This window comes from Lactuca saligna, chromosome 5, assembly GCF_052625555.1.
Source record: "Lactuca saligna cultivar CGN05327 chromosome 5, ASM5262555v1, whole genome shotgun sequence".
Lineage (NCBI taxonomy): Eukaryota > Viridiplantae > Streptophyta > Magnoliopsida > Asterales > Asteraceae > Lactuca > Lactuca saligna.
Genome location: NC_136421.1, coordinates 113933551 through 113945425, shown reverse-complemented (window position 1 = coordinate 113945425; position 11875 = coordinate 113933551). Strand labels below are relative to the sequence as shown.

General features: G+C 32.2%; 1 protein-coding gene across 1 annotated transcript; it reads left to right on the top strand.

Moving 5' to 3' along the window:
- The first annotated feature begins 2873 nt into the window (after nucleotides 1-2873).
- LOC145045615 (proline-rich nuclear receptor coactivator) lies at nucleotides 2874-3245 on the top strand. Its single transcript, XM_078993940.1, has one exon. It carries the CDS (start codon nucleotides 2874-2876, stop codon nucleotides 3243-3245), a length of 372 nt encoding a protein of 123 aa, XP_078850066.1.
- The last annotated feature ends 8630 nt before the right edge of the window (nucleotides 3246-11875 follow it).

Genomic DNA, 11875 nt, shown 5'->3' with positions numbered 1-11875 from the left:
AACTTCAGGACGGAGAACTGCCCAAGACTACGAGTAATCACATCATCATGTGAACAAACTTAGAACGCAATATGACTCCTGTAAACGGATCTCCCTATAGTCTACACACATACGGAGATAAAAGAACAGCCCGGACAACTTAGCAAACTACACAGAGATAGAATTGGAAGACTAGGCTTCTCACCCTGGAGAGCCTCAGTCTTATTCTTCTAGAGGCCGACGGATTGCATCGTATGTACCTCAGATATCGAGGACTCCGTCAAGATTTTCCATTAGATTGTTTCTAATAACTATTGTGTACCAAAATACACAGATCTGGACCACCGGATAATTAGAATCAACAATCATGATCTGAGGGTCTATGATATTACAATAGGGTAGCATGTATCATATAATCACATAAATTTCAGCAAAAGAGTATTTTGGTCAATTAACCTATTTTAAAAAAGGAAAATTTCAGATTTTAAGAGATCATTAATTCCCTTATTTTTAAAAAATCTGAATTTTTTAAATTAATTCTAATTAACTTTAATTATTACTTTTAATAATAACCGATTTTATTCTGTCAGAATGATAAAAAGTCAACAATAAACTAGTAAATATATTTACCGTTTTATTTTTGCAAAATATTATTTCATTCAAGATACTTTTTGTATTAAACATGCTTAAAGAATATACAAGATATTATCAATAATAATATTTTCTAAAGAATACAGATTTTAATCTTTACGAATCACTATTTACATTCATCAGTAAAGAAAAAGACTATAAACAATTATTAAAATCATTCTAAAGAAATTATGATTAAATGATTAATAATGGTTTAACGATTACATTTATTCTTAAAGATTAAAACTAAAAATGGTTAAAAAAAAACATCAAAATTTAACAAAAACACTACTCTATTCCGAAAAAATATTATTGTTAAAAAAGTTTAATGGTATAATGTGTATAAAAAATAGTTTAATGGTATAATGTGTACATAATAAACAGTAAAATCTACATCAACAGTCACATTGCATGCCACGTGACATGCTACGTGACTGATAACTTATTATTACCGGTAATATAATGATATTTTTTGAACAAATGTAAAATTTAATGGTCATATATGTACAAAAGTTATAGTTGATTGGTGATGTATGTATAAAAAAAAATTTTAATGGTATTTTTTGTAGAAGTCTAATAATTTGCTACCCTTTCAAGTCATTTTCCCGAAAACAATTTATAAATTCTGACAGAATACATTATCTTAGAATACAAATATCATTCTCCATGTTTTCTTCATTTTCCATATTAATAACAATCTTTTCAAAACCTAAATTCACAAGGAATTTACAAAAACAATTTATAAATTCTGACAGAATACGGAACCCTACTTTGGTACTCCAAATACATGAAATCCGGGAATCGGTACCGACGGTACCGGTACCGGTGATATTAATTCGGTTCGGTACTCGGGATTAACTTTCGATCAAATTCGATATTCGGGAAATCAGAATCGGAACGCTACCGTGGTTGTCAATCGTCTATACTACCCTTTGAGATACCTTTAAATTATCTGGAAGGCAAACAATGTTATTCTTTTTAGGAACGGATGGCGGTAAATTATGTTAATCGTAGATGATCTAAACGGTAGTCCAAACAATCGACAACCTCAGCATTTGCAATCTTTTACTTCCAGCATTGGTGATGAATAAATCTAATACTTCATCACAAATAAGAGGGTTGCACCTATAAACAAGAAGACCGATTTCCGATTAGATTTGGGTTTAAGATGATATCAATTTCTGGAAAGACTTGGTGTTTCACCACCGTCTAAAACCAAAACCTAAATATGAGGAAGGGGATGGAACTTGAGCTACTGAAATGATAGGAACAAAATTGATTTGTGCATAACCATTGACTGGACCTAGAACCATCGAATAGGAGATAACTAAAAGACATAACGGCTCACCAGTTTCAATAGGATGGCTTCCAGAGATTTCTAATTTTCTATAGACCGACAGAAACCTAAACCAAAATCAGACGCGACAACGTTTTAAAGGACGATATAGAGGGAGAGAAAGACGTGGTGGTTCACCACCGTTTGGGACAAACCACCCTTTTCTGCCGAACCTATCTAAGCTGCCGCCACCGCCTGGAACGCACTCCGCCACCAATTTCTGCAGTAGTAATCGAATTTTCTTGACCATGAATCTATTTATTTGTTATGGAGATGGCTGGAGGCGGTGATTGAGAAAGCAGAAATGGGTTGCAGAGGAAGGAGAAGGGAAGAGACGGTGGTGGAGCTTCGATCTAGAGGTGAAGGCGAGCAATAGCATATGCAAGAAGAATTGGGAGAACGATCTTATGTTTAGGTTTTTGTTTTGTTTGTTTTTTTATGATATTTTATTTGTGTAAGTAAAAGAATGGTTAATGTAGTAACGGACTATCTACAATATTTGAAAACACCATTCAACTAAAAACCACCATTTGAAGGTAACAATCTTGTCTTGTTTTTTAAAATATTAACCAAAAAACTAGTTGGAAGGTATTTTATAAACCAAAACATGGTTACTTTTTAAACATATTTTATTAGTTGAATGACATTTTAAACATTGTGAACAGGAACTAAATAGGTAAACTAATCGAGACCATAAGGACCATTTTTGTAATTTACCCCAAACAAACGATCCACTCCAAAACAAAGTTGATGAAACCAATCCACGTTTTTCTCTTAACCACCCACTACTCCTCATGCTCTAATTCTCCATGCATGTTATATAACAATTCGCCTTCTGCTATTAAAACCGATACTTTTAGACACAAATTTCATCATCTGTTTCTTCCTTTCTTTTCTCCATACCCACCTCCTTTTCGCAAGAAAGCTGATGGGTACGGAGGTGTTGCACCCACAAGACTTCTTGCCAAAAGTTGCCCCGGTGATCATTTGGAAAACCTACAAAAATGACAAATCATATCCGACACCGATAAATAACAATACTCTCCGAAAACCACAATCTCTGAGGTTTTCAGAGAAGACGGGTTCAACACCCAGAAGAGAACGGGAGTTGAAGCCGAATCACGAAGATGGTGATGATTCATATGCTGGATCAGGCTTCTTCCATTCCCCCTCACCTAGGTCTCTACCTCTTCCTTCATTCTTCAACAAGAAACAAGATTCCATGCCCATGGCTGCCGATCATGATGGTTTTGATGATTCTGCCACCAAACATCTTCGTCAACTGCTTCGACTCGGGTGAATGTTGATTACACGATGAATACATATGGTTAGTTTTTGCCATGGAAGGAAGAATGAATGGATGACTTGAGATGTTAAATATGTATGTAAAGGTATTACATATATATGAGTACGTAGTATTAATCGAGGTAATAGATTACATGAATGTTGGATGATCAATTTACGTTTATTGCTTTCTATCTTTACCTCCAAAAAGAATTGATAAAAACTTTGCATTTTTTTATATTTTTAGGTATACACTTTATGAGATTTTTTGTTAACTTATTCACACATTTTTCGTAATTATATCAATTTTTATTCAAATCACTCAACGCTTAACATTTTTTTCGTAAATTATTCATACAAATTATATCCTTGTCGTCGTGTGGAAAACTAACCATTAATGTTATAATAAGATGAAAATAAAACAAAAAATATAAATTAAAAAACGATATGCACCAAATTCAGTCCTCCAAACTAGAGTATTTTATCATTTTTGGACAAATCTATTCCAACTTGATGAATGATGCGTAACTTCCATAGGCACGTCATCTATAAAACTATAGTGCAACTAACCGAAAATTCTTCTGAATTTTCCAAGTCCTACCCCCTTCTATTAGGAAGAGACCAAAGGATTAAACGATTGAATAAATGTATTTAAGGCCAAGAATTAGACTTCCTCAATGCAATAATCAATAAGAGTACAATCTTTATTCATTTCTAATCTATACAACGTAGGAGATCTATCCATTAGAGGATAATTCACATCCAACCATCCTTCCAGAATACAATCATTAAGTTATCCCCAACCTTCTTACGTAAAGTAGAATAAAAAATAATACTTCTCTTGCAAATGCTTAACTGACCCAACGATTTTACCCCCAAACTCCTTTTGATTTGAGCTCTTCCTTGAGCAAAATCATCCTTAACCAGTTCCGTGAGTACAATTAATAATTTTCACACACAAACCAATACCATTATCATATCTCCAATGCCACTTCTGAAATAAATAAAAGTTTAAATTCACCAAATTTCCAACACCAAATAGCTCGTTTGTAATTTGCAACCAACATAATGTCTGAGTTAATCTGAACAATGTTAGAATTAAGGATTTGGAACAACAATAAACACTTGGATATTTATTGGATAGTGATTGAATCACTTTTGGAAATTTGTAATTTGTCCCTTATTGCCAGGGGTTACATGAATTCATAAGTTGGCTAATCCAAGAAATCTGATTTGGATTACACGCCTAATAAAAAATTATAAAATATAGAATACCTTGTGATGACATGTGTTCTTGAGAGACAAATAATTGTAGAGAGAAAAAGAAGAAGGAAGCAGTTTTTCTAGTTCGTTGTATTTTTAAGATATTGGTCATATACCAAGATGGGAGGTTATGAAGAAAATGGTGTCCATACTTGTAACATTCCTTGGACTCAATATATGGGTCATAGAAAGTTTGGGTTGGGCCAATTTCTTCAATATAAATCCATTTAGGTTTTGAGATGCTATCCTTAGACCTCCAATATTGAAAATCAAATTTGAACTAGGATGTCTCTATAATAATACTAATTACACTAAAATCAATAACCCTAAAATTACCAACAACTCACATTTTAATCGTGATTCAACCCTCAAAAGAAAAGAAAAATGCATTCCTTCCACAACATGCAATATTGTTATTGAAACATTAAAAATAACATATAATATATGGGTGATGTTATAACTATCCCATTTTCAATAATACTATCCTTTTAATTATTATTTTTTTGGTAGTCTTTTAAAGTTAAAATTTTATGTCACATCAACTATATTATATATAATCATTATGTTTTTTTTTTTTTATATTTTTTGGATGTTTAATTAAATGTTTTTAACCAATAGTGTTAAAAAAATAAGTTTAATAATTATTTTTTATGTTTTTATAATATATATTTTTTTTATTTTTTTATTTTACTTTTGACTATATTTTTTTATGAGGTATGCTTTATGTATCTAAGTGAGAAAATTATTTATATACAATAACAAATAAATTTCTTGAAAAATATTTTTATATGTTTATGATTTAAATGGAAGTAAAAACAATTTTTTTTTCTCTTTACGTCAACCATTAAAAAAAGTGTTTTTTTATTCACTTAAATAAAAATACAAAAAATACCTTGTATACATGAACGAAAACAAAAAAAAATTGATGATATGCATATGCTCTATATATATAATTTTTGTCGCACAAATAAAAGTTTTTTTTTTTCTATTCAAAGTTATAAAAAGAAAAATATAAATAGTTAATAATTAAATTATGTGCAAAGTAATTGACCATTTATAGTTGGATTATTAATTAATAATCTAACGTATAATATTCTTACTAGTATTAAAGATCAAAATCAAACTAGTTTGTTTTGTAATTTATAACGCCTAATAAAGATTATTCATAGCAATACAAAAGAGGATGAACAACACAACCCGGCAATATAAACAATATAAATATTTAATAGTTAAAATAATAAATTAAAAGATTATAAAAAACGATTCTTTCTTTTCAAAATTATATTGTTAGAAGCCCCCAAAATTGTAATGTTAAACATAAATTAATAAAAATGTTATAAAAGTAAATTTATGAGACATATTTGAACAATAAATAAATGAACTTCAATGTAAATCCCAAATATTAATATTTTGTACTAAAACAATTATTAAACGTATATGAGAACGAAAAAAATAATAAAACATTATACCTTATTTTTTTAGACCGCAGAAAAAATATATATAATCAATTCTAATAAACTTAACAAGTAAGATAATTACAATTAAAAGTTACTGGACCCAAGCAATGCATTCGATCAAAAGCATTTTGCCGGCAACTAGGTGTTTGTTTTGTTGTTTACGAGAACCCTAAAAAATATAATAAAAATTAATTAATCTAGATCAAAATGAATGAAATGTTTAATAATGTAGAGTGTATTTTAAAGTTGTCAAGATCGGGATCCTCCATAGGATCGTTTTGGGTTTACAAGATCTGGATCGGAATCCTAAGATCTCACAAAATAAAATATAATTTTAATTTATAATTTTCAATCATGAAAAATAGTTCAAACATTCAATTTTTTTTTTCAAAAGTTATAAAACTTCAAAATATTAGTCATAAGTTGCAACCAAAATGAAAATTGCTAAATTGGTAAGGGTAAAAGACATAAAATGGTAAAAAAAAAAAAAAAAAAAAGAGGTAGGATCGGATCGGATCTCGATCCTATGACCCTACCTGCGATCCTACCCAAAATACGATCTTTTAACGATCCAGATCGTTTTTCATACCTAGGATCGTACGATTCTACGATCATGATCGCGATTTTGACAACCATGGTGTATTTGATTGGTTATCAATAAAAAAAAATATCTCGTAATTAGAAAAAAGTATATAGTCATTATCTAATTATTAATAAAAATAATGATTAAGGGGTAGAAATAAATGGAAAAGGGGTATGAATAAATAATGCCATAATTTATAATTTAGAATCCCGATGACTACTTGAAACAAAGTAGCTTGAACGCATATAGAAAGCATTTTAACCTGCCACCTCCACAAATTTATTCTTAATCTATCGATAGTCTCATTTGAACTCTTCACACAAGTTATATTAGAGACCGTTGAAAGACCAATATGAAGGGAAAAATTTCTACTCACATCCAATACTTTTTACTAATTTATCCATTTTAACCGGACCCAAAACTACACCAAACAAATTGTATTTTTGGAGATTAATAATCAATCAGAAACCAAATAAAAATAAGTAAGAACTTGAAAAATGTTTTAAATATTGTCACAAAAAGTACTCACTAAAAATATATCTTATGTATAAAATAAGTGAGAATAGCAAAACTATCATATGTATAAAACATGTTCAATAGCAAAATGCAATCCCTCAACCGGCCGGGAAGAGGAGGGATCAACGACGGAGCTACTAGCTACTAGTTGTCAAGATGAAAAGAAATTGAGAGAAAGTATTCCTTTCCTCATATGTATTTCCAAGTTAAATTCTACGTTCAGATTTTCGTTCACAAGATTAAAAAATCGAGTAGGTGACAACTTACCGGCTAAATCTTATAAAAGACATAATATTTTTTCTAAGTAGTCCTAATTTAAAAAATCCACAATCTTTCTTGATATCAAACTTACAAATTACTAGCATTATCTTGTTCTACTTGTACCAATCCATAACTTCATTAACCACTAAATCACCATCAAACATTTGATGCACTTTAACAATATATAATTGTCCATTTCAAAGGACAATCTCTACTACATGAGCCAATCTATTCGGAAATAATTTTGCAATAATCTTATATTTCACTCAAATTAAATCCATATGTCTAAAACATTTTAGAAACATCATATTATGCGTTTTGGGATATATTAACAAAGGAGGGCTTACATCCACTTGGGATATAACCCAAATCAAGAAACTAATCAATAAAAACAATAATCTTAAGATTGAGTAATTTCAATATCGTTTTAAGAAGGGATAATACCGTAAATAGTCAAAAAAATGGGGGTATTTTCAAAAAATAGACATAAAAATGGACTTTTTCAGATATAGGTATGCATTCCGCGGAGGTAGCTCTGCGGAATCTATTGTAGCTCCGCGGAATGGCAAAATCGTAAATAAATCAATGAATTAAAAAAACACTAAAGATCCATTCCGCGGAGCTACCTCCGAGGAATGAACTCATTCCGCGGAGGTAGCTCCGTGGAATGGATCTTTAGTGTGTTTTTTTTTTTTTTTTTTTTACATCGATTCTTCGAGGTTTATATTCATTTCCCCAACTAATTATTTTTAAGAAAAGATTATCATACTATTATAATATTTACTTGAAAATAATTAATTGGGGAATTAATATAAACCCCGAATAATCGATGTGAAAAAAACCCTCAAGATCTATTCCGCGGAGCTACAGTAGATTCCGCGTAGCTATCTCTGCGGAATGCATGTTTATATCTGGAAATGTCTATTTTTATGTCTATATTTTGAAAAAAACCCCATTTTTTGACTATTGCCGATATTTTCCCTTTTAAGAATCTAAAAAAATCCATCCATGCTTAAAGATTTATCACTAACACTAAGACTAAACAAAATCTTAAATATAATCAATAATAAATGTCGAATCCAATATTGTATAGGTGCTCTTTAGACAAAATTTGAATTGACGACTTCTTTTATTTATTATAATTCCTTTGAAGTATGGGTAATTATGTTTAAGAATATACAATGATATATATTTCACAATAGCAATTAAACTGGTATAAAACTAACATTGGTAAATAAGAACCATAGTCTTATACCATTAGCCATACTTTTATTTCATCTATAATGTAACCAAAGGTTCTGGCATATTTGTTAACTTGTGACTACACTAAAAATTAGTGGTTGTATCGTATGAAAAACAATAGTTTTAGCATAACAATGTGGCTATTGGGTTGGAATTTTATTGTTGTAATCAAACATTTTTGAGAGAAAAACTTATGTTGAAGAGATTATGATGTGAAATATTAAGTCAATCTCATGGATCTTTGGTTAACTCACAAATAATAAAATTTCAGAATTAAGATGGAAATTTAGCAACAAAATACAAAAATATATATAAACAAGTTGAAGATACTTGTTGAGTCGTAAGAAGGGATGCATTCAAACACAAGTTAGTAAATGATGAACAAAAAAGTATAAGGTGGAGATAAGAAGACTTGTATTTCAATATCAAGATTATAGGAAGATAAGATTCAAACACAATTTTGAAAATCCAACATAATCACCTATTAATTTATAGGAAGAAAGAGTACTTCCTATTAACTGGACAATACAAAAGTAAGGAGAACAGGCGGCCATGCTTGCCATACATATTCTATTCTGACAAAAAAACCAAACACACAATGTCATATAAAGTTGACCATTGTACTAAGTCTTAATATCAACAAAAAGACAAATTAACAACAAGTCTTCACAAAGTTTTCTTTATATTTGATCTTCATGTTTGACTCGTCGCTACTCCCATATAGACAACTCGTTACAATATTATCCTTTGAACCCTTCGCACATCCCGAAAATCTCTTATCTGCTGAGAGTCACATTATGCTTCAACAATTTCCCCCTAAGTGACCTCACAACTATCTTCTTCACTTATCAAGTTTGAGAAACTTGATAAGCAGCCACCATAATGTTCTCACTTCAATCAACCACTTGATCCTTCTTCACGATTCATTCTTGACTTCATCGGTGGTATACTTGGATCGATAATTAACAATGAGAATTCTTCCAAGCATTTGTTGGTGCATCGATGAAATGCACTAATTGGAAGAAGACTCTTCTCAGAAGTCTTTATGGGCGTGAAAATGATGTCGAGTTCAGGAAAGTTTGTTGCATCATAAATCATCTCTTGAATTCCATCAACAATCACCATAGGTTGATCAATTGGAGGAAGACCAACTTGATTTTCAAGAATGGGATGAATTTTGACATCGATGGCTGCGAAGTCACACATCAATGATTTGAAAAATTCACAGGCTTTGGCATATGTAGTTTTCATCTTGTGATGTTTTTCGATTTTAAAACTGAAGACTCTAGCGATGAGGAAAAGTTCTTTCGGATTCATGCTAACGAAGTCAGCTTGGGTTCAATAGTACTCCATGCCATTTTGCTCACAAGTGTACTAAATGAATTGTGAATTTTTTTAAGGATCTAGATTTTTAAGTCTTAACAGCATCTATTCTAATGTTAAACCATATCTTTGCGGTACTCTTGCCATGCTTGTTGCAAAATAGATTTAGTCTTTTAAACTCCATGGGTTGTCTTTAGGAAGCTGGAATTCTGAGATCAAAATCTTCGATGACTGGGTAGAATATGAAATTAGGGGATAAAAGGGTATCCCAGTACATGTCATTGGGTCACATGAGTGTCATATAGATTAATATCTGACAAGGAGGCTTTTGGAGTTGGTTCTTTTGGAGGCGAGGTTTTCTTGGGTGATTACGGTGGATTGGGAGCATGATCTCTAGGGGAAGAGTCGGAACGTTTTGGTGAGGAGATAATATTTTTTCTTTTGTATAACTCTCTTCTGAATCATGCCTTTTGGTGGTGGAGTGAATGACCACTTTTGCTGGTGACTCAGGAGTTGCTTGAGTTTATTGGTTCTCTTTGGTGACCTTTCTCCCTTTTGAGGAAGAAGGCTTAGACTTCTCCTCAAACATTGACTTGATTTCATTAACTAATCTAAAAACTCTTAGGAAGCTTGCACCTGTATGAGATATGGAACCTCAGAATGTCCAAATTTACTAGTTTAAGTCCTTAAAATGACCCTAGCTCACCAAGACCAAGCAAAAAGGACTAGAATGACCAAAAATCCAACCCAAAGTAGATCTATGAAATGAAAAGCCAAAATAGAGACTTTATACGTTGAGATTCTTGAAATGGAGATATAAACACTGGATCTTTAAGTTCTTCTCTAGAGGTTGAGTCCTTCACATCCTTCTTCTCTTGCACAAACCACCAAGATTCTTCTTTCAAGCTCCAAGCTTCATCCAAGGCAATTTAGGGTTTTATGAATGTGAAAACGGCTGGTGGCTAACTGAAAATGACCTAAGGAGTGGTATAATGTTTCTTTTATAGGGTAGAAACCCTAAAATTAGGGTTTTGTTTTGAAGGGAGTACGCCCCACGTACCTCTTGGTACGCCCACCATACTTACAAACCACCCGCGATCACTTAGCCATGTATGCTGGGCGTACCCTAGCTTATGTTTGGTGTACCCAGCCAAACATGCGCATGCATTCCTTGCATGTGTAGGACTGATTTACCACATACTTCTATTAGGGACTAATTTTGCTAAAACCTTCAAAGTGCCATAACTTCCTCGTTCTAAGTCCCTTTCCGACGAACTTTATATCCATAGAAAGGTGACGAGAAGTCCTACGCTTCTAAAAACTCACCCTTGCCTGAAAACTTCCTGAAAAAGAACCCAAAATCCATAAGAGACCGAGATATCGGTTTACAGTCTTACCCTTGGCTTCTAAAGACAAAATCGAATACATGGATCACTTAAAACATGGTAGCTACATCCAAAATGGGCTAAATCCTTCCTTTCTTTAAGTCCTAAACCCTACGACAACTAATGATTGGGCTGCAACCCCGAGTAAGGAAGAACTTTCAAAACCAAGTGTTACAACTCTCCCCCACTTAAATTAGATTTCGTCCTCGAAATCTCTCCTTACTAACACTCATATTCCAACAAATGGTATAAGGAATGCAAACGATGATTCTACACATAAAACAATATTTTCCTGATAACCAAAACCCCAAACCGAAACTTCTATCCCGAAAATACACCCAAACCTTCAACCCTTGTAAGGCACTTGTACCTTCTGAGACTTGAAGCTTATCATATCCTAAGTTCCTGGCAGCTCGCCCGTGCTGAAACCACTTTCTGCTAAATTCTCAATGGGTTGCAGACCAATCATAACACTTCCATCAACGATCTACCCAGATCTGCTGAAACCATCCTTGGAATAGTTCTTGAACCCGACGAAGAACGAATCCTCAAATCTCAAATAGAAATTGACCCCACCTACCTGGGATTCGATACCTCAGTCTCAATGGTCTGACTC

Bases quoted from the DNA above. Each gene is read 5' to 3' on its own strand.
- LOC145045615 (XM_078993940.1), top strand. From the start codon at position 2,874: ATGGGTACGGAGGTGTTGCACCCACAAGACTTCTTGCCAAAAGTTGCC.